General features: G+C 42.6%; 1 protein-coding gene across 1 annotated transcript in view; it reads right to left on the bottom strand.

Annotated features, from left to right (window-relative positions):
- PKD2L1 (polycystin 2 like 1, transient receptor potential cation channel) overlaps positions 1-24,530 on the bottom strand; it is an 88,867-nt gene that overhangs the window by 43,867 nt on the left and 20,470 nt on the right. Inside the window, exons 3-7 of the mRNA XM_030204969.1 lie at positions 19,474-19,601; positions 18,202-18,455; positions 5,335-5,559; positions 491-719; positions 1-171 (exon numbers count right to left, since the gene is read on the bottom strand). Coding sequence (XP_030060829.1) covers positions 1-171; positions 491-719; positions 5,335-5,559; positions 18,202-18,455; positions 19,474-19,601 — 1,007 coding nt within the window. The remainder of the gene's footprint in view (positions 172-490; positions 720-5,334; positions 5,560-18,201; positions 18,456-19,473; positions 19,602-24,530) is intronic.

Raw genomic sequence — 24,530 nt, 5'->3', positions numbered from 1 at the left:
CTTGATCCATGCAAAGAATAAGTTGACTGCATTCATGTTGTTATACTGGGTCTGCCAAAAAGCCAGGAACTCAAAGTCAGCGTAGGTATTAGGTTGCTTCAATAACTTGCCCATAAGTCTGTTTACTTCAATAGTGCGGAAAATATGGAATGCAATGGCTACAAGAGAAAGCTGACACAAGAAACCAATTTGCTTATTAGTACAAGAAAGGGAATCATTACTTTTGTTGTTGCAATCAATTTAATGCTCAATATAAGGCTGCAAATTGTGAGGGTCTGTACTATATGCTGTGGCTTATATGCTACAGCATTATTGCAGCACAGTGAGACACCTGTATCAAATCTGTAACAAAGCTTGAGTTTCAGGAGTTGGTTATGTGGTTGATACTTTGTAATGGAATTCCTTATAGTGTAAAATGCAAACAAGATCAAGGATCTCAGAACTGATGCTATATTTGAGAAGATAAAAAATATAATACACAAATAATTACCAGTATTACTACTACATCTAGAATGTTCCAAATGCTGGTAAAATATTTAAACTTGTGTATCCTCAGTTCTAGAATTTCTTCCACAATGTAATAGAAGATGAAAACACAGAAGATGACTTCACAGGCAATGATAAAATAGTCCCAACCACTGACATAACGAATGAGTTTCACTGTACGGATCTGCCAGGATGGAATTGCTCCACCAGTTGCTGGAAATTCTACTACCAACCTTAGAAAAACAAAAGAAAGATATGATTTGATCTTCAGTTCTAGTGTCATAAATAAATGATCAAGTGTGTTACAATAAATATGGCCAGGTGGACACAATTACACTGGCTCTCCAGAGCCCATACTACTGAATAGGAACTCTTCCAAACTATTGTCTGCAGGAATTTGAGATCCACTAAGTGGTAGTTTTAGAGAACTATAACAGCCAGTAATCATCAGACACTTCTAGGTAGATTTTGTCTTTTCCATTGACAAGCAAGATTCTCCTTATAACTCTCTCTTCAGCTAGAAAAATGAGTGACCTTCAGGCATTGATAACGTATGAGCCATATACCCAATTCCATCATGTCAGGGTCATCTTTCAAACAGATCTAAAGTTGTAACCTTTCTACCTCAATGAGTAGAGGAGTGTGGTAGCCGTGTTAGTCCACTCTTTAAGGTTATCAATAGAAATCAAACAAAATAAAACATGGTAAAGAAAATAAGATGATACCTTTTTTATTGGACATAACTTAATACATTCCTTGATTAGCTTTTGAAGGTTGCCCTTCTTCTGACGAAGAAACCTTCGAAAGCTAATCAAGAAATGTATTACGTTATGTCCAATAAAAAAGGTATCATCTTATTTTCTTTTCCATGTTTTATTTTGTTTGATTTCTATTGATTACCTCAATGAGGAAATAAGGTTTCTACCTTCTATCTGAAGTCTTACTCGAGTTCTCAAGAAAAAGCTTTCATACTCTGGATTTTAAATGGGCTGTGATATGCTACTTGTATAGAACTGTATTCTTGAGAAAGTCAACCCAACTAGAACTGATATGTTAATTGTGAAAAGAACTCTGGCAAACTGGCTAATACCTTGCTTATAATTCTACTATGGGCACGTGGATATTCTTCTGAGCTCCAAGGTCAAATCTCATTAAATTAGAGCTACTGCTACATCAGTAGCCCTCCTGGATTTTGCCTCTTTGAATACATCTGCAAGACAGCTACCAAGAGGTTCACTGTGCACTACTATTTGGACCATGCTTCAACACAGTACAGTGCCTTTAGTCAAGCAAGTTTGTCTTTATGAACTAAAAACTCTCACATTTGACTGTACAAGCTGCCCAAAAAGAATAAGACAGTTCAATAGTGAGCAACTAACTCCAAGCCTGGAAGTCATCCACTTGTGTGTTTGACTCAAATCTGCTTGCCAGTGGAAAAAACAATGTTACTCACCTGAAACAGCTGTTTTCCATAGACAGCAGGATTGATAAAGCACACAACCCTTCTCACCTTTCTGAGAGTTGTCTCACTGTTTGATCTTTGGAACTAACTAAGGAGCTGAGGAGACTGCTGTGCATAGGAAGAGCAGTTCTGTCCTGGTGCCATCAGATGACATCATCTACTTGCATGCCTTATCAGTTCTGCAGTCTATGGAAAACACCTGTTAAAAGTGAGCAACTTTGTTTTCCTGCATATTTGCGAGTTCCAAAGAAGATTAAATTCTATATACGAGTTAATGTAATTATAGCAACCCCTTAATGACCAAACAGGTTTTTGAGAGTTATATTAGTAAATCTAGACCCAGCCATGACCTTCTTAGGGTTTAGAGTTAACGTAGTACTCTGTTACCTTTACCCCAGGGGTAGGCTTCATTAGTTCAATTACAAAGCAAGGAACTTTGATGATACTGTACTGTCATTGAAAAATCCATGGGAGGCTCTCTTTATGCATATTTTCAATGACTTGTAGTAGAAATATGCTAACATTGATGTAATAATCCTGAAAGTACTTACTAGACATCTCACTTGCACTTACTGTGAAACTCTTGTGCAAATGCGCCAGGCACATTCCTCCCCCTTACTTTTGCTCTAACAGTGTGGATATAATTTGAATGCCATTAGCTTTGAGCACTGGACGGCCATTTTCTACACTATCCTGCTGTATGGCGTGGGTGTTGTTTGCTACGGCACTAGAGCTTTGAGCATCAGGGACCTATAGTTATTACCTGTTTACTTAATTGAAATACAGTGGGGGAAATAAGTATTTGATCCCTTGCTGATTTTGTAAGTTTGCCCACTGACAAAGACATGAGCAGCCCATAATTGAAGGGTAGGTTATTGGTAACAGTGAGAGATAGCACATCACAAATTAAATCCGGAAAATCACATTGTGGAAAGTATATGAATTTATTTGCATTCTGCAGAGGGAAATAAGTATTTAATCCCTCTGGCAAACAAGACCTAATACTTGGTGGCAAAACCCTTGTTGGCAAGCACAGCGGTCAGACGTCTTCTGTAGTTGATGATGAGGTTTGCACACATGTCAGGAGGAATTTTGGTCCACTCCTCTTTGCAGATCATCTCTAAATCATTAAGAGTTCTGGGCTGTCACTTGGCAACTCGCAGCTTCAGCTCCCTCCATAAGTTTTCAATGGGATTAAGGTCTGGTGACTGGCTAGGCCACTCCATGACCCTAATGTGCTTCTTCCTGAGCCACTCCTTTGTTGCCTTGGCTGTATGTTTTGGGTCATTGTCGTGCTGGAAGACCCAGCCACGACCCATTTTTAAGGCCCTGGCGGAGGGAAGGAGGTTGTCACTCAGAATTGTACGGTACATGGCCCCATCCATTCTCCCATTGATGCGGTGAAGTAGTCCTGTGCCCTTAGCAGAGAAACACCCCCAAAACATAACATTTCCACCTCCATGCTTGACAGTGGGGACGGTGTTCTTTGGGTCATAGGCAGCATTTCTCTTCCTCCAAACACGGCGAGTTGAGTTCATGCCAAAGAGCTCAATTTTTGTCTCATCTGACCACAGCACCTTCTCCCAATCACTCTCGGCATCATCCAGGTGTTCACTGGCAAACTTCAGACGGGCCGTCACATGTGCCTTCCGGAGCAGGGGGACCTTGCGGGCACTGCAGGATTGCAATCCGTTATGTCGTAATGTGTTACCAATGGTTTTCGTGGTGACAGTGGTCCCAGCTGCCTTGAGATCATTGACAAGTTCCCCCCTTGTAGTTGTAGGCTGATTTCTAACCTTCCTCATGATCAAGGATACCCCACGAGGTGAGATTTTGCGTGGAGCCCCAGATCTTTGTCGATTGACAGTCATTTTGTACTTCTTCCATTTTCTTACTATGGCACCAACAGTTGTCTCCTTCTCGCCCAGCGTCTTACTGATGGTTTTGTAGCCCATTCCAGCCTTGTGCAGGTGTATGATCTTGTCCCTGACATCCTTAGACAGCTCCTTGCTCTTGGCCATTTTGTAGAGGTTAGAGTCTGACTGATTCACTGAGTCTGTGGACAGGTGTCTTTCATACAGGTGACCATTGCCGACAGCTGTCTGTCATGCAGGTAACGAGTTGATTTGGAGCATCTACCTGGTCTGTAGGGGCCAGATCTCTTACTGGTTGGTGGGGGATCAAATACTTATTTCCCTCTGCAGAATGCAAATAAATTCATATACTTTCCACAATGTGATTTTCCGGATTTAATTTGTGATGTGCTATCTCTCACTGTTACCAATAACCTACCCTTCAATTATGGGCTGCTCATGTCTTTGTCAGTGGGCAAACTTACAAAAGCAGCAAGGGATCAAATACTTATTTCCACCACTGTAAACCATTTTAAAATTGAGAAAATGAGTCTTGTCTTTGCAGGTTGAACTGGTTTAGCTTCCTGTTGAGTAATGCATGGATGTACTCATTACAGAACAGTATATGCATACCAGTTTACTTTCAGGAATCCCTTGGAAACGCCAAGATCAGACCATTTGGTGATATCAGTTTTGTGGTGGTTTAAGGGTGTTAGTACATTGTTTTAGATTCCGCCTGAATTTCATATATAGCGCTTTAAACTGTGAGCGCAAATTTGGGTGCATGCCCAATATGTGCCTGCAATGTAATTGAATAATGAGCCAATTAGCACCAATAATTGGGCCCAAACAATTATTGATGCTAATTGGCTTTAATTGAAATTTAGGCGTAACTTTTATGTGTGGGTCCAAAAAGGGGGTGTGGCCAGGGGAGGGTCTTGGGTGGATCAGAGGCATTCCTCCAATTTACGTGTGTGGTTATAGAACAACAGGGATCCGCGTCTAATTTAGATGCAAGGATTTACACCAGGTTTCAGTTAGTGTAAAGGCTTTGCCTAAAGTTAGTCATGGATCCTGGTGTAAGCGCTATTCTATAAACAGTGCCTAACTCTAAGCGCCATTTTAGAATAGCACTATGTTCTATCTTTTATCGGTGCCGATATGTAGGTGCCATTTATTGAATCTAGCCCTATCTGTGTATTCATTTTTATGAAATGCTTGCTTCCCATGTTTTATGATGCTACTGTTTGTGTAACCACCTGCAGCATTTGAATAATTTATATAAGAATTAAAGTCTATAGTTTTTTTTATAACTTTGGATATTTTGGGAACCTCTAGCATGGCTCCATAATTGTAGATTCTCCTGGAGTTCACGTGAAAGCATTGACTTTTCATTGCTTCCTCTCCGATATGCCAGTACTGTACAAATCTAGAAAACTGTTATTACATTGTTTTGCATTGTTAAATTATTTAAATATTTCATTTATACTACTATCCAGTGAGCTATTAGCACTGCCTCTTTGATAACAGTACCTTAAAACACAGAACAGGTTAATGTTTGCATTATATACTGAGAAGTCAATAAAGACTGCCCGAGTTCCTCTGTCCAGCCACAGGTTATCTTTCAAAGTCTGAAGGGCTCTGACACTCTGCTGCTTGGTTACATCGAGGTCTGTGTAATACCCTCCTCCACTATAACTTGTTATTTTGCCCCAGTGAAAAGATCCTCCAAGTTCATCTTCTGAATGATATGTCCAACTAGAAGGAAACGATAAAACAAGAGAATTCAAACATTCGGTTAAGGTGCAACTTTAAAGTATAATGTATAACCTTTCTGCCTATATTTGTGATGCCTCCACTTGCCAGTAATACTTCCTGACTTAACCTTATCTTAAAAGCAACACCCTTAATAGGTGGCATTCCACCCTTTTTCTGTTTTATTATTCCCATAGATATCCATAGTCTCACACTCGTTAATGCCTTCACGGCAGTTCTAGAGCAGATGGCACCCTGGGTGCAAGCCATTGATAGCATATTGACTGTCCCCTCCCTGATATTTGGAAGCAGGGTGTGAGTAGGCCTTGTCTTATTCCCCTCTCCCCCAGATTAGGGCTGGATAGGCAGGTGAAGTTCTTTAATCTAGCTTGGTCATGCTGTTGCTATCTCTTCCTTACCAATAAATGGTGGCCCTCAGCTGGTGGTACCCCTCATCACATGGTACCCCAGATAACTGCCCTGCTCGGCCTACCTTAATATTAGCTCAGACCGCCTTCAAAGACGGGTTGCATTAAATGTCTTTTATTTACTTATTTATTGGGTATTTATTAACTGCCTTTGTGAAGAGGCTGTGCAGAGCAGATACAGCTTGACATAATAGTGAAATAATGAAACATAGCCATAATACAATCAATACGATACTTTTACCACTTTGAATAGGGAAGTCATTAATACTCAATGGCCAACCATGCATGCTCTGAAAAATAGTATTGTCAGAACAATAAAGATACAATTGGTATGCGTCTAATTGTCAAAGTAAAGGTATTTTAATAAAAGAAGAAATACATGGAGAGAGTAGTTCTTGAACTCCAGCAGCAAAAGCTCTTCACAGTGGTTAACAATCACAATAAGCCTTTCTATCTCCTCTTTGATTCCAGTCTAGAACCAGAATGTGGGAGAGTCCTGATCCAAGGACTTCTATAATATCTTTGCATTTCCATATTTCCACACAGGGCAATTAAGCATGCTCCAGTTTATCCCTTAATGCCACCTGCTGATTACAGTTTTCAGGGCTGCCACAAGAAACATAAGAACGTGTTTAAACTTTGTTTGTTTATATGATAATATTTTTATACCGGTGAATATTCAGCTGGCAACAGTCAATGTTTTTTTTTTTTTTTTAGTGCTGACCACCGGCAGTCAGAATTAGACCCTGAAATTCAATGCTGACAATATGTCAGGGCATAACTGGCCAAGATTGTGTCATGCTTGCTTATGTGGGTCCTGCCAATATTCAGCTGGGGCCTGCAGAACTAAAAACCTTTTTTATTTGATAATCTAAGAAATAAACTACACATTCATCTCATCCATGCAAAATAAGTCAATTTCCTGTGTATCTCAGTGTTTGTCTCAGCCTATTGCTGGCTGCTTTTTAATTTGGTTGTCTTTCTCTGACTTGGGCCATGGCAACTGCTTCTAAATATTTCCTCCTGCGTGTTGTGATTTCACATGGTTTCCAATAAATTGCCTAATATTTTAACCTGTTCTACAAGGTGTTTCGCCCTCACTTCTTCACACTTGCTGCAAATGAGTAGCCACTTTGGAAACATGAACTGTTCATCCTCACTACAAAATTGCTAACCAAAATGTATGTATGTGTCTATAGTGACACCTGCAGGAAGCCATAAAGAAATCATGATTGAATTAACTAATGCAAAGGAAGAAAATCATTTTGGTGGGCCTTTTGCAAAGCGCGCTAGCGCTTTTAGCGCATGTTAAAAATAAGCATGTGTTACCAGCCTTACCTGGTAAGGCAGGTGATGTTGGCGGTGAATTCTCTGAGGGTTGGTTGTCGGCAGTCATGGCACCTACTCAGGAACTCTCTGCCAAAACTGGGAGGAGGTACAACTCAACTAACCTTGTCTCCCGTCCTCAAAAGGGCGGGAGAGGAATAAAAACTAAGTTTAGGATAGCTTCCGAATTTGAAGGAGACCAGTTGGAATAATTGCAAAATTATTAATTTTATTGATGTCTAATAATTATTACTTTACCTTTTAAACAACAAAACTTTGTATTTAACTTAGCTATAAACATTTAAATAACATTTCAGCTGCTTTGCTTCAACATCATAACAATGCTTCTTGTATTCTTCCTTTTCCAGACAGAATAATCTGAACTCTATACACCACCATCAGATAAGTTCCTTTTTTATACCTTTACCCTTTTTAATCATCAACCTGTTGCAACAGTTATTTATTTTCTTCCCTGAAATTAGTAAGAATTTGATGCTTTGTGTCCTTTTTGTTTCCTTAGGTTACCCGGACTCTCTCTCAGGTAATTATTGCTTCAAAGTTCATCTCACTTTTACTTAGCTGTCCTTCTCCTTCTGGAATTGATGCAGCTCTGAGTTTTCTTGCGTGGGGGCCCATAACTTCTATCTCCTGGATCGCAGCGGTTTTCCTCTTCTCCTCTGAAATCTTCCTCCTAAACCTCTCACTTTTAAAAAAATAACTGGAAGCAAAACCTTCTCTTCCTATAAATTCTCCGCAACCTCAATGGTATTTTTAATCAGGTTTTTAATACTGTGGTCAGCTTTTCTAATTACAATAAAATTAAGTAAAGGCTCCTTTCTAACATCCTATCTTGCACTGAAGTTCCCTAGACTAAAGCGCTGCACTGCTTTGCTGTCACTCACTTCACTCAACATTCCACCCTGCACCAGTTGATCAACATTCTATTCCCTGACCATATATGATATTATATAAAACTTTTCTTTTATCAGTTTAAAAACAAGAGAACCTGACTAAATCTACTCAAAAATTCTTAATTTTATTCCTGCTCTCTCTTCTCTGTGCATAACCTTTGCCCTGCTTCATACTATGCTGTTTAGCAATCTCTCTCCCTCAGACTTTTAATTCAGTGTTCTGTTTTCAATAGAAATCAAACAAAATAAAACATGGAAAAGAAAATAAGATGATACCTTTTTTATTGGACATAACTTAATACATTTCTTGATTAGCTTTCGAAGGTTGCCCTTCTTCGTCAGATCGGAAATAAGCAAATGTGCTAGCTGACAGTGTAGATAAGTGAAAACATTCAAGCATTACTATGACAGTCTGACAGGGTAGGAGGATGGGGGTGGGTTGGAGGTATGCATGGGGACATCAAAGCATGTCATTGATATTCTAACAGGATGGGTGTGGATAGGTGAGGGGTGGGGTGATCAACAGAGACATACAGCTTTATGGTTTATAATGGGCCAGGAACCCCAGATCCTTGTTAAGTCCTTTCTGTTGGGTGTTAAAATATTCAATCATTCTGACTTCAAAGGTCTTACGTTCTTGTATGGTTTTAAAGTTACCTTTCAGTATTCTCAATTTGAAATCACTGGTACAGTGTCCTGGTTCTGTGAAGTGCTGTCCCACCGGGGTGGGGGCCCTACTGGCTGTATTGTTCATGTGATGTCTATGTAAATTGAATCTTGTCTTAAGCATCTGGCCTGTTTCTCCAATATAGCATCCTTCGTTACATTTTTTACACTGAATGATATATACCACATAGGAAGATGAGCAAGTGAAAGATCCCTTTATGTTGAATATCTTTCCTTTGTGGATAACTGTGGGGTCCTATGAAATATTTTGGCATAGTTTGCAACTGGATAAATTACAGGGACGTGTGCCCTTCTGTTCCTTTTCAGTCTGTGATGGAAGTTTACTTCTGATTAGCTTGTGTTTTAAGTTGGGTGGCTGTCGGAAGGCCAGTACTGGTGGGGATGGGAATATCTCTCAGTAATTCATCCTCCTGGAGTATAGGTTGTAGATCTCTTATGATTTTCCTCAGTTTTTCCAGCTCTGGATTGTATGTCACCACAAGGGGGATTCTGGCTGTGGATGTTTTCTCCTTGTACTGTAGCAGATTCTCCCTGGGTGTTTTGATGGAGGAGACAATATTCTTGGAGATTATTTTGGGGTTGTAGCCTTTCTGTTTGAAGGATGCAGTCAGGCTTTTAAGGTGTCTGTCTCTGTCCCTGTCATGTCCATCGCTCCTTCCGGCTCCTCCGCCGCGGGGGGCGGGAGCCAGCGTCCTCCGCGGCGAGGGGTAGTGGTCTGGAGGCCACGGCGGGGAGCCGGGGGCTGCCACAGTGATGGCCGTTCTGTCCGGGACCGAGGCCGGAGGCCGGCGACTGCGGCCGCCGGTCTCTCGGTCGCCGGCTGTGGGGGCTATGTTTGCGCCGCTGAAGGAGGCGGCGCCGAGGCGCGATGGCCGGCGTCTTCTTCCCTCCCGGGCGGGAGGGCCTGGAGCTCCGCCTCTGAGATGCCGGATTGGGAGGCCGAGTTGGTGGTCCCGCCTGGGGAATCGGATAGAGCCAATCAGAGGGGCTCTGCCGATACCCAGGTCCGGATTGGTCGGCTGTACCTACGGGGGCGGGGCGGCTGATGTTGTACTGTATTTAAGGAAGGGAACTGAGCTAGAACTTTGCTTCAGGTTCTGTTCCCGAGGCCAATCTCCGTGGTTCCTGTGTTTCGTCGTTTTCCTGGTGTTGCTGATTTTGGACTTTGGACTGTTTCCTGGTTATCTCTGCTAGCTGCCTGCCTAGACCTCTAGCCTGACTTTGACTTCTCTACTAGCCGCCTACCTTGACCTCTTGCCTGACTCCGACTACGCTGTTAGCTGCCTGCCCTGATCTGCTGCCAGTTTGTGGACATCTCTATTCCACCTGCCCGCTTCTCTCCCGGTTCCAGTCCAGGTCAGTCCGTCAACCCCGCGGTTCCTGAAGTCCCGTTGACCGCCTGCAGCTGGGGGCTCAACCCTTGGTGAACGGCGGTCGCCACGGGTGAAGACTTGGGGTTGCACGGCTGTCCTTTGAGGTCCTTCAGTGCCTTACGGGACCTAGGGCTCATCCTCCTTGTGGACAAGACAGTCCCCTGGGTCAGAGCAGATATGGTGGTATCTTGTGGCTTGGCTGTAAATGATGGATCTTTTTGTATGTGAAGGATGGAAGCTGGAGTTGTGGAGGTAGCTGCATCTGTCTGTGGGTTTCTTGTATATAGATGTTTGTATACAGCCATCACTGATTGAGACCGTGGTGTCCAAAAAATTGATTTTTTCTGGGGAGTAGTCAATTTTGAATCTGATTGTAGGATGGTATGTATTGAAGGCAGAATAAAATTGTTTCAGAGGTTCTTCACCCTCCGTCCAAATCATAAAAATGTCATCGATGTACCGGTAGTATTTTAGAGGTTTGGTCTGGTGTGTATTCAGAAATGTCTCTTCCAGCTCAGCCATAAAAAGGTTGGCATATTGGGGTGCTGTCCTGGTGCCCATCGCAGTGCCCATTATTTGTAGATACAGTGGGGGAAATAAGTATTTGATCCCTTGCTGATTTTGTAAGTTTGCCCACTGACAAAGACATGAGCAGCCCATAATTGAAGGGTAGGTTATTGGTAACAGTGAGAGATAGCACATCACAAATTAAATCCGGAAAATCACATTGTGGAAAGTATATGAATTTATTTGCATTCTGCAGAGGGAAATAAGTATTTAATCCCTCTGGCAAACAAGACCTAATACTTGGTGGCAAAACCCTTGTTGGCAAGCACAGCGGTCAGACGTCTTCTGTAGTTGATGATGAGGTTTGCACACATGTCAGGAGGAATTTTGGTCCACTCCTCTTTGCAGATCATCTCTAAATCATTAAGAGTTCTGGGCTGTCGCTTGGCAACTCGTAGCTTCAGCTCCCTCCATAAGTTTTCAATGGGATTAAGGTCTGGTGACTGGCTAGGCCACTCCATGACCCTAATGTGCTTCTTCCTGAGCCACTCCTTTGTTGCCTTGGCTGTATGTTTTGGGTCATTGTCGTGCTGGAAGACCCAGCCACGACCCATTTTTAAGGCCCTGGCGGAGGGAAGGAGGTTGTCACTCAGAATTGTACGGTACATGGCCCCATCCATTCTCCCATTGATGCGGTGAAGTAGTCCTGTGCCCTTAGCAGAGAAACACCCCCAAAACATAACATTTCCACCTCCATGCTTGACAGTGGGGACGGTGTTCTTTGGGTCATAGGCAGCATTTCTCTTCCTCCAAACACGGCGAGTTGAGTTCATGCCAAAGAGCTCAATTTTTGTCTCATCTGACCACAGCACCTTCTCCCAATCACTCTCGGCATCATCCAGGTGTTCACTGGCAAACTTCAGACGGGCCGTCACATGTGCCTTCTGGAGCAGGGGGACCTTGCGGGCACTGCAGGATTGCAATCCGTTATGTCGTAATGTGTTACCAATGGTTTTTGTGGTGACAGTGGTCCCAGCTGCCTTGAGATCATTGACAAGTTCCCCCCCTTGTAGTTGTAGGCTGATTTCTAACCTTCCTCATGATCAAGGATACCCCACGAGGTGAGATTTTGCGTGGAGCCCCAGATCTTTGTTGATTGACAGTCATTTTGTACTTCTTTCATTTTCTTACTATGGCACCAACAGTTGTCTCCTTCTCGCCCAGCGTCTTACTGATGGTTTTGTAGCCCATTCCAGCCTTGTGCAGGTGTATGATCTTGTCCCTGACATCCTTAGACAGCTCCTTGCTCTTGGCCATTTTGTAGAGGTTAGAGTCTGACTGATTCACTGAGTCTGTGGACAGGTGTCTTTCATACAGGTGACCATTGCCGACAGCTGTCTGTCATGCAGGTAACGAGTTGATTTGGAGCATCTACCTGGTCTGTAGGGGCCAGATCTCTTACTGGTTGGTGGGGGATCAAATACTTATTTCCCTCTGCAGAATGCAAATAAATTCATATACTTTCCACAATGTGATTTTCCGGATTTAATTTGTGATGTGCTATCTCTCACTGTTACCAATAACCTACCCTTCAATTATGGGCTGCTCATGTCTTTGTCAGTGGGCAAACTTACAAAATCAGCAAGGGATCAAATACTTATTTCCCCCACTGTAGATATCATTGTTAAAGCATACCTCCGACCCACCCCCATCCTCCCACCCTGTCAGACTGTCATAGTAATGCTTGAATGTTTTCACTTATATACACTGTCAGCTAGCACATTTGCTTATTTCCAATCTGACGAAGAAGGGCAACCTTCGAAAGCTAATCAAGAAATGTATTAAGTTATGTCCAATAAAAAAGGTATCATCTTATTTTCTTTTCCATGTTTTATTTTGTTTGATTTCTATTGATAACCTTAAGAGTGGACTAACACGGCTACCACACTCCTCCTTAAGTGTTCTGTTTTAAAACAGCCACTCAATTTTAACCAAATTTTCCTCTTTCCACATCTAAACCCCTTTCACCCTATCCTCAGTCTCATCCAATCTCACACTTCCATACTTTACTGTGCTACTCACCAAATTCACTCACTCATTACTCAAAAAGACCTTTCACTCATTTCTCCCTCTAAATCCCACACTTGCTAAACCCAATTATTTACTGCAGCTCCAGAAATCCTATTTTCTCCAATAAATTTTACTTCTATTTTCCCCTTTCAATCAGAGCTCAATCAAACACATCCTCTCTCCATCCAAACTGCAGCTTTCTCCCAACTGCCAGCTACTGTTACCAAGCCAACATAAGCTCAGCCCTCAGCAAATTCCAAGGACCTGTGCTGCTGGTCACCACGGAACTCTGGGACAACTTGAGTAATTTTATTTATTAACCCCTCGGGTTACACATGCACTAAATGCTAGAGAAGCCTATATATCCCTATGGACGTCTCTAGCATTTAGAACGCGCTAAAAATGCATCTGCACCTTTGTAAAAGCCCCCCTTGGTGTTATTGTTAGCAATGGTAACATCTAGAGTGAAAAATAATTTTTGATATATAACTAATATTAGCTACATTTTCTAAGGGGCCCTTTTACAAAAGCGCACTAAAAATGGCCTGCGGTAGTGTAGACGTGTGTTTTGGATGCACACAGAAAAAATGCCTCTTAAGATTTTTGCCAAAAACGGACATGCAGCAAAATAAAAATTGCCGCACATCCATTTTGGGTCTGAGACCTTGCTGCCAGCCATTGACCTAGCGGTAAGGTCTCACGCGGTAACCAGGCGGTAATGGTCTTCACGTATAAAATGCCGATTACTGCTTGATTACTGCCCATGCACCAGAAAATAAAAATATTTTCCGGTGCGCATAGCAGACGCGTGTCGAAAATGAAATTACTGCAAGGGCCATGCGGTAGCTGGGCGGTAACTCAAAACTGACGCACGTTGGGCACGCATAGGTGCCTACGCGGCTTAGTGAAAGGGTCCCTAAGTATGCTACTGCATTAACACAAGCTAATGTATGTTTCACAGTGACACTGCCCACATCGACTGATGTTACTGATCTTACTGTAGCCTCTTCTCTAAGGGCTACTTTTATAAAGCCACGCTAGCAATTCTCCCGCAGCAAATGAGAGAAAGCCCATAGGAGCTGAATGGGCTTCCTCTCATTTGCCGCATGGGAATCACTAGTGTGGCTTTGTAAAAAGAAGCCCTAAATTTCTACTTCAGTATGTAGTATGAGTGATTCCTGATTCCTGGAATTCTTTTCAAAAAAAGTTTGTTTTTTGGTTTTAGTATGTAAGCAGCTGTGACCTGTGCACCGGTATATCAAATGTTAAATAAACATTAACATAATTTCATTTATGTGCATTATTTGTAATAGGTCTCGATTAGCAATGCAAGTTAATGTTGTAAGGGCCAGGGGCGTAGCTAGGTAGGGCCATGGGGGCATGGGCCCCCAGAGATTTAGCCCTGGCCCCCTCTACTTTTGACTCCCCTACCCCGCCACTGCAGGTACCTTTGCTGGAGGGGGTCCCCAACCCCCACCAGCCTTAGTTTTCTTCAGCGTTGGTCTCCGGCGCGTTTGCTGATCTGTGCTGTGAGTCCTGACTGACATCCTACATGAAGGTGGTGGGGGAGGGTCAGCAGCGGCGGCGGGAGGGGGGTCGAAAGTGGGGGGGGGGGGGTCGAAAGTGGGGGGGAGGGTTGGTGGCTGGGGGAGGCAGGCTAAAATGTGCCCTCCCACCTTGGGCTCTGGACCTCCCTCCCACCGAGGTCTAGCTATGCCCCTGGTAAGGGCACAGATGCGGTAGCACACGTTAGCAGATCCAGCCTAAATGATTTTCTCACTCTCTGGTGGTAAAAATCGCGGGCAAATAAGTTTTAGGGATTGTAAAAAGAATTTAGTAACATAAAGTGCTAAGTGGGCTGGGAAGGAGAGATTAGGTAGGGCCAGAAGCGTAAATACCAAATTCCAGTTCTTAACTTGCTTCTTGACTTCTCTCAAAATATATAGAGATCAATATTCCATGGCACCTTAACCAATTAAAATAATACAGATAAGTTATCCAAGTTAACTTTACTGGGATAACTGTCTGCATCACTGAATATATTTGAATAACGATAATGGGATGAATGATCTGGCTATCGTTATACCTGCTATTCGTTTGGGCTGTCTTACTGATTAATATTCAGCCAGCAGTGGTGAGCATGCATATCACTGTTGGCCAAATTAGAGGCAGATGTTCAACCAGGTCATGTCTAGGCAGTGACACTAAAATATCTGGGTGAGCAGCGATAGCCAAAAGTTATGTGGGTATGGACAATATTCAGTGCCATAGCTAACTGGGCAAAGTTAGGACTGATATTTGTTCAGTCTAATTTTTTTTTTGTTACATTTGTACCCTGCACTTTCCCACTCATGGCAGGCTCAATGCAGCTCAGATGGGGCAATGGAGGGTTAAGTGACTTGCCCAGAGTCACAAGAAGCTGCCGGTGCCTGAAGTGGGAATCGAACTCAGTTCCTCAAAGTCCACCACCCTAACCACTAGGCCACTCCTCCTGGTTAGCTACATATAACACAGTAACATAGTAAATAACAGCAGATAAAGACCTGTATGGTCCATCCAGTTTGCCTAACAAGATAAACTCCATGATATGTGATACTTTATATGTATACCTGAGTTTGATTTGTCTTTGCCATTTTCAGTGCACAGACTGTAGAAATCTGCCCAGCACTGTTCTTGCACTAAAATTTCTGAAATTAATGTCGAAGCCCCTTAAAATTTAAACTCCAGCCCATCCATTTCTATTCAGTCATGATCAGGGTACAGACTGTAGAAGTCTGCCTAGCAGTGGTTTTGCTTCCCAATTACCAATGTTGCCATCCATTCTCCGCTAAGATTCCGTGGATCCATTTCTTCTAAATAGGATTCCTTTGTGTTTATCCCACAGATGTTTGAATTCCATTACTGTTTTCATCTCCTCCATCTCCCATGGGAGGGCATTCCATATATCCACCACCCTCTCTCTGTGAAAAAATACTTCTTGACATTACTCCTGAGTTTGCCCCCCTTCAACCTCAATTCATGTCGTCTAGTTCTATCGCCTTCTTGTCTCTGGATTAATACCTTTCAAATATTTGAATGCCTGTATCATGTCACCCTTGCTTCTCCTTTCCTCCAAGGTATACATGTTTAGGTCGACAAGTCTCTCCCATACAGTTTGCAACGCAAATCCCATACCATATTTATAGCTTGTCTTTGCACCGCTTCCAGTCTTTTTACATCTTTTGCAAGATACGGCCTCCAAAACTGAACACAATACTCCAAGTGGGGTCTCACCGACTTGTAGAGGGGCATCAACACCTCCTTTCTTCTGCTGGATATACCCCTCTCTATGCAGCCTAGTATCCTTCTGGCCACGGCCACCACCTTGTCGCACTGTTTCTTCACATAGGCATCAACACTGATTATTTCTGGTGCCCACATAGCTTCCTGCACTGCCCCTATACTGTCCTGACTGTACCTGGACTCATGCAGGTCAGAGACACTATTCAGTGGCACTGCCTCATTATGCTGCCACATATTGGCAGCTGATTTAACCGGGCAAGAGCCTCTCCTGCCCGGTTAAGCTGTTTTGTATAATATATTGGTCTCCTTTTCCCCCGTTATTGTTGATGAATAAGTTAAGATATCTTTTTCTATTTTTGCTACTGTTGTAATGCTTTGCTGGGGGTGGGGGGGGGGGGGGTGACATCCTGTAATTTTCTTCTATTTGTCCCTTTCTTCTGTACTTTAAATGCCTGTCCATATATTGTTTGAGTTTGAACATGAGAGTAAAAGAAATGGTTGAATGGGTACTGGCCAGGCAGTAATATGAGAAATATAAATAAAGATAATCACTGCAAAATTTCATCTAAAATAAGTTCCATAATCAAATTATTGCTCTCTCTCTTAAAAATCAAAGTTCAAATATTCAAATATTCATTAACCCCCTCCCCCCCAAAAAAAAGTAGACATTAGGGGCCCTGTTTACTAAGGTGGGTTAGTGTTTTTAGTGCACCTACACTTAGCATGTGCGCTAACCATGTAGACACCTATAGGGATATTGTAGGCATGTACATGGTTAATGCGCATTAAAAATGTTAACGCGCCTAAAACGGTGCTTAGTAAACAGGGCCCTAGGTTGGACCAGTGGTTCAATATCAATGTGGCACACTACCACATGGAGGGAAAATCCTGTCTCAAGTATTCTACTTTCTGGGTTGAATAGGGCTGGGGCTGCTACAAGCCCTGGGAGGAAGGGGTAGAGTGGGTCAACATTATTGCAGAATAACAACACCTTTTGGATGGCTTTAGGGTCCATGTTTTCAGGGCTCCAAAAGGAGAACTGATGTATGTCCCTGGTCAAGGAGTGTGGCTACAATGACTGAAGTAAGCTGGAGGAACGACTACCCCCACAAAGGGGGGGGGGGGACCCCTGATTGGTGCAACTGATGGTTCATGGCACTAGCTTCCAGCCCTTGGTCCAAATGCACAAAAGAGAATGAGGAAAATCCTAGGTAATAAAAAAAATGATTCTATATTAAGCACCCTGGGCTTTAATATCTAACATGCCCCTTTATATTCTGAGGTACATTTATGTTACTGGCTTCTGTTTCTAGTTTATAAGGTGAAGATGTTTATTTTTTAAAGCTATTTTGGGATTATGTAGATGAGGAGTGGCCTAGTGGTTAGGGTGGTGGACTTTGGTCCTGAGGAACTGAGTTTGATTCCCACTTCAGGCACAGGCAGCTCCTTATGACTCTGGGCAAGTCACTTAACCCTCCATTGAGCCTGCCATGAGTGGGGAAAGTGTGGGGTACAAATGTAACAAAAACATACTATTAGTATTTATGAAGTTTTCTTTCCCAACAGCTTGCCCCCATCAGTATCTCAAGCTCTTCCACTTCTGGATCATTCCTTACCTGCAGCTGTGCACTGGACCAGTAGCAGGAAGAGAACAGAGACCTCAGACAATTTTTGCAGCTAAGTATCCCTCAGTGTAGAGAGCCAAAGGTAAGGCAAGCAACTAGGAAGTATTTTCCAGTGTTTATTCAATCAACACTGATGTCTTAATTTTTTTCACTGGGGCTGATTTATCCTTGTTTATTAGTTAAAAGTAAAATTTAAAACTAGAATTCCTATCTATGATTTATATAGTGGACTGCACTATTGTATTTCTCAAGCTCTACATCTATAACATACAATAATCATGTTTTAATTTAAAAGCTAGGATGAAAGAACATTGAGAACCTGCCAGAAGTTAAACTGTAAATCAATCAAGTATATTGTTATGTTCTTATAAGTATGTTTTAATTTGCTATTGTTCTTCTCTAAGGCAGCCTTTGTCATTATTAAGCATGTACTTACGCAGTTCCATTGATAAGTCCAAATGACCTTGTATCTTCTTTCTCTTGAGAATATACATCATAGCAGCCTGAAATATCATCCTTAAAGTCCTTGTGCACCACGCAGGAATTGTTTTGCACCTTCAGTTGACGGATACGAGCAACACCGAGCAGTAAATTCTCATAGTAGATAAAAGAATGAGGACTGTGATTAAGTGATTCATTATTGTACCATTTTGTCCAGTAGAGGCCATCCAACAAAGGACCTTGTGCATACTGAAAAAGAACAAAAGTGGAATGTCACCATTGTAGCACTTCTCTCTTGATATCACTAGAATATAATGCCATTTGATAGAATAATAACAAGAAGGGTTCATTTTATGTTGTTTAGATGAGAGAAGTATTAGACTATATTTTATTTCATTTATTTCATTAATATCCCACATTATCCCAGTAGATCATGTTCAATATGGCTAACAACTCATTGTAATTGACAGTACAAAAAGTGATGCGGGATAGTATACATTAAATAGTAAAAACAAAGTAAACGAGGATTGAGTATTCCAATCTGTAATATGGAAACAAATGCTAGATGCAAAAAGGTAATAATATAAAGTCATCCATATATAATAACAATTAGAATTGAACTGAGATATTGGAATAATTGTACAAGTCAGGGTTTAAATTAATTATGATCATCCGTGTGAAATTGCTTAAACAGAGAGGCTTCAAGGTATTTCCAGAATTTCAAATAATTATAATTCCCCTCTGATGAATTTCAGGAAGGAATTCCACCTTTTGGTAAAGAGGTAAGGGAATTCTGACATGTAGGACTTCTATGTGACTTACCCAGAGTCACAGGGAGCTGCAGCAGGAATTGAACCCCCTCAGGATCAAAGTCTGCTGCACTAACCACTTGGCTGCAAATGTGTCTTATATCCTTAAGAACTAGGCATAGATGTTGCTACTGGGAGCAAGACACTGGAATCATTTTGGCTGACTTGTTTATTTTGAAGCATTTACACTTGTTTATTTTGAAGCATTTACAGTATGACTGATCTAGATATCATACCTGAATGTTTAATGACCACAGAGAGCAGTAGTGGGGCACTTTCAAAAATTAATCCCCAATTTACAAAACTACAGGACAAAATTAAAGCATGTAGACATCGTTCAATTCATTGAATCAAATTTCTCACAGTCAGATATACATACAGAGGCAGAGCAAATGGCAAACATTTTTACTAACTTGGATTCTATTCCCACAATTTATCCCATGGTGGTGTGTACTCACCGCCCAAAAGTCTGCCATGCTTCCAATGGACTGGAAATTGACTCCATTGTCTGCAGCACTTTCCAAGAACAAGCTGGACATCACTTTTGTGTAGTAATAGGTATTAGAACTGGTCATTCCATATGTCACTAGGAGAGAACAGAGAAGGGTTTTCCTTTGAACGGGTCAGTACACAGAAACATAGGAGCCAACTTTTCAAAATGATTGGGGGTGCTGACATTTTTTTTTTTACAGGTAGTGAATTTCTCCCCCCCACCCCCGGTACCTTAACATCCTGTTTGCTGCAATCTGGGCAGTGGCAGAGCCACTCAAAGGCTGCCTGCAACCTGCACCAGGATTTCTTCCCTGAACAGTCCCACCCATTTCAATCACTATACTATAGATTAACAAATACAAATAAAACAAAAAATGGAAAATATGATAATATCATTTTATTGGACTAAATACATTATTCAGTTAGCTTTCAGAGGGCAAAACCTCCTTCCTCAGCTCAGGACAGTATACTGCTGTTACGGTATTGTGTTCTGACATGGGAAAGGAGGGTTTGGTCTCCAAACATTAGACAAAAATGTATTAAAATTAGTCCAATAAAGATACTACCTTATTTCCATTTTCTGTATTTATTAACACAGCTACCACACTACTTTATACTAAACTAAAAATAAAATTCATTTTTTTCTACCTTTGTTGTCTGGCCGTTTACTGTTTCTAATTGTGTTGGTCTCAGTCTCTTGTTTCTTCTTTCCTCAATCTTAACTCTCCCCCCTTTCCATTCAACATCTACCCCCTCTCTCTCTCCTTTCCATCCAGTGTCTATTTTCTCCATCCATGTGTAGTTTTTCTCCTCTTTTCCCTTTCCCTCTTCACAGTCAGTATGCGTCTCCTTCTTCTTTCTTCCCTCCCCTCCATCCATATGCATCTCCTTCCTCTCTCTTCCCTCTCCTCCATCCATGTCCAGCATTTCTCCTCTCTCTCCAACCCTCCATCCATGTTCATCTCACCTCCTCTCTCTTCCCTTCCCGCCATCCATGTATAGCATTTCTCCTCTCTCCCCTCCATCCATGTGCATCTCCTCCTCTGTCTTCCCTCCCCTCCATCCATGTCCAGCATTTCTCCTCTCCCCTCCATGTGCATCTACTTCCTCTCTCTTTCCTCCACTCCGTGTCCAGTCCAGCATTTCTCCTTTCTCACTTGCCCTCCATCCATGTGCATCTCCTTCCCTCCATCCATGTGTATCTCCTTCCTGTCTTCCCTCTCCTCCACACATGTCCAGCATCTCTCCTGCCCTCCCCTCCATCCATGTACAGCAACTCTCTTCTTTCCCCTGCCCTCCCCTCCATCCATCCATGTGCAGCATCTCTCCTCTCTCCCTTCTCTCTCTATCCATATCCAGCAATCCTCCTCTCTCCCCTCCCCTCCATGTCCAGCAATTTCTTCTCTCTCCCCTGCTCTCCCCTCCATCGATCCATGTCCAGCAAGTCTCCTCTCTCCCCTACCCTCCGCTCTCATCCATGTCCAGCGAATTCTCCTCTCTTCCCTGCCCTCCCCTCCATCCATCCATGTCCAGCAAGTCTCCTCTCTCCCCTGCCCTCTCCTCCATTCATATCCAGCAATTCTCCTCTCTCCCCTGCCCTCCCCTCCATGTCCAGCGATTTCTCCTCTCTCCCCTCTCATCCATATCCAGTGATTTCTTCTCTCTCCCCTGCCCTCCCCTCCCCCATCCATCAATGTCCAACAAGTCTCATCTCTCCCCTGCCCTGTCCTCCATGTCCAGTGATTTCTCCTCTTCCCCTCCCCCATCCATGTCCAGCAATTTCTCCTCTCTCCTTTGCCCACCCCTCCATGTCCAGTAACTCGCCCCAAACACCACCTGCCCCCCCCACCGAATTCCGCTTCCAACCCCAGCCCGACCTGCCCGACCTCTTCTCCCACAACAGCCCTCCGTCCTCGCCTTCCTGCCGCCCAGAATTTGAAACTCATTTTACCTCAGGTCGCGGCTGCAGTGAAAGGCGAGCAGGATCATCTTCAGCCTTCCCTTCTCTCTCAGCTCTGGTCCCGCCCTCGCGGAAACAGGAAATGAAGGCGGGACCAGAGTTGAGAGAGAAGGGAAGGCTGAAGATGATCCTGCTCGCCTTTCACTGCTGCTGCCCTCGACCTGAGGTAAAATGAGTTTTTTATTCTGGGCGGCAGGAAGGCGAGGACAGAGGGCTGTTGTGGGAGAAGAGGGCAGGGAAGCGTAACTTCCGTTGGGTGACGGCAGGTGAGAATATTGGGGGTGCTCGAGCACCCATAGCACCCACTGAGTTGGTGCCTATCACAGAAACGTTTGAATTTTAATGATGATTTTTTTCCCCTTTAATTGGTACCTATGATCCATAGGCAAGTACATAGTAACATTGTAACATAGTAAATGACGGCAGATAAATACCTGTTTGGTCCATCTAGTGTGCCCAACAAGATAAACTCATTTTATGTGGTATGTGATACTTTATATGTATACTGGAGTTTGATTTGTCCTTGCCATTCTCAGGGCACAGACCACATAAGTCTGCCCAGCACTCTTCTTGTACTAAAAGTTCTGAAGCTAATGTCGAAGCCCCTCAAAATGTTGAAGCCATTAAAATTTACACTGAAGCCCATCCCTATCTATTCAGTCATGATCAGGGCGTAGACTGTAGAAGTCTGCCTAGCACCGGTTTTGCTTCCCAATTACCGGCGTCACCACCCAATCTCCGCTAAGATTCCGTGGATCCATTCCTTCTAAACAGAATTCCTTTGTGTTTATCCCGTGCATGTTTGAATTCCATTACCATTTTCATCTCCCGGGGGGGGGGGGGGGGGGGGAAGCATTCCACGTATCCACCACCCTCCCTGTGAAAAAATACTTTCTGACATTATTCCTGAGTCTGCCCCCCTTCAACCTTAATTCATGTCCTCTAGTTCTACCACCTTCCCATCTCCAGAAAAGGTTTATTTGCAGATTAATACCTTTCAAATATTTGAACATCTGTAAACATTTGTATTAGCCCATGACAGGTCTAGAAACCTGTGAGACAAAAAGAAAAGGAAAAAAAAAAGGTGTGGCTGGTTGAGAAGAACACAAATTGTTCACCTGTTGTAAAGAATTCTGGATGAAAAGAGAGACCAAAATGCAGGATATTGTTGCTTTCAAAACAGCATAATTCTAATTCAAGCAGAGTCAAAGAGCTTCAAAACTTTAATTTGTCAAGTACTACAGACAAAAAAGCACTCCTTTATATGCTTCGAAAGGTTTAGATTGAAAATGTCATCAACGTGTTTCTAGTGATAATTGGGTTTGAACTAATTTTTAGAATCTGTTGCTTTGAAAACCTCCCCCCCTCCCGAGATAGGTGAGATATAATAGGAAATGGAAGAACACAACAGGTGCTCCCAGGAGATAACAATACCTCTTTATAAAGCAAACAGCATTTGTTCTACAGACAAACAGTCATTTTGCCTTTTTCCTTCTGCATGACAGAGAGCAGCACTAAATCTAGCATATGAAGACAATGTGCAGGGACATCTATGTTATCACATTAGCTCCATGCTTTACAGGAGCTCATGAGATAGCAGTCTGTCATGCCGTTCTCAATGCTTTTTGTATTTAAACAAGTTTGGTAGTTGAAACTGGAAACCTAGCAGTTTGTATGTATTATTTTCCAAAAATAAGAAGTGGATCCTATGCTAACCTGAGAAATCTTTACGTCCATATTGCACTGTAGATGCAAACAGGTTTGGATGAATGAAGAAGTTTTTCCAGTAACCTAGTAAATGATGGTGGATGAAGATCTGTACGGTCCATCTGCTCTGCCCAACAATGTGAATTCAGCATAACTTAATTATACAATGTACTATTATGTTTATCCTTATGCTATGTCTAATTACAAGATGGACTAGCCTCAGATTCACACAGTTACAATACCTGAAAGCTGCTAACTTTCGGGTTCTTTCCCAGAATTAAGTTATACATACACACAGACCTTTGTACACTAGCAACTAGGAAAGAGAAAAATGTTTTCTCTAAATGTTCACATTATCCCTGACTTCTGTTTTTGTATAAAAGTCTAGATTTGTGACAGGATTTGTACTGAAAAACAGCAGATACCAGTAGCAGAATAATAATTTGAATTTAAATAGTACTTTTCGTTATTCAGCATCATAATGTGCTTCACAATTTGTTTAGCACGTCTTTTAAATGGATAACTTCTCTTTAAAGTTATATGTAAATCTTCAGTGAACGTGTCACCAAAAATATATAGGATCTTAGACAATTTATCTGCTTAAATTTATACAGTGTATGTACCACAGAATATTTACCTCATACCTTTTAAGTAAATTGGACCACCTGAATGCCCAACCTGAATTAACCAGGAGTAGCCTAGTGGTTAGTGCAGTGGACTTTGATCCTGGGGAACTGAGTTCAGTTCCCACTGCAGCTCCTTGTGACTCTGGGCAAGTCACTTAACTCTCCATTGCCCCTGGTACAAAATAAGTACCTGAATATATGTAAACCACTTTGAATGTAGTTGAAAAAAACTCAGAAAAGCAGTATATCAAGTTCCCTTTCCCCTAACCAGAAATGAATTTAGAAAGATGATGGGGGTCATGGCAGAATTTGTGCAATTTTTGATTCTTCCTATATATTTTTTATTTTTAGCATCATTCCCAAAGTTAGTTTCTCTGATAGGGGCATAGCCAGACACCAAATTTTGGGCGGGCCTGAGCCCAGAGCGGGGGAGCACAACAGTCCCGCCCCACCATGCCCAACATCTCTCCCTTCCTCCCAGGCAATCGGGGAGTCATTTAATTCCACTCCCCCGACTCCCGCCAGTACCTTTAAATCTTTTAGGTGTTCGCTGAGAGTGAGCAGCAACTCATTCCCCTTGCTTGTGCCAGCTCCGTGCCTTCCCTCTGATGCAAGTTCCTGGTCCTGTAAACAGGAAGCTGTGTCAGAATAAAGGCTTGGACCGGCATGAGCAAGGGGAATGTGTTGCTGCTTGTTGCCGGTGAAGGATTTAGCGGTACCATGGGGGGAG

The sequence above is a fragment of the Microcaecilia unicolor genome, chromosome 5 (assembly GCF_901765095.1).
Source record: "Microcaecilia unicolor chromosome 5, aMicUni1.1, whole genome shotgun sequence".
In the NCBI taxonomy this organism is placed as follows: domain Eukaryota; kingdom Metazoa; phylum Chordata; class Amphibia; order Gymnophiona; family Siphonopidae; genus Microcaecilia; species Microcaecilia unicolor.
The sequence above is the reverse complement of the archived record's forward strand: the minus strand, read 5'-3'. Positions and strand labels throughout refer to the sequence as shown.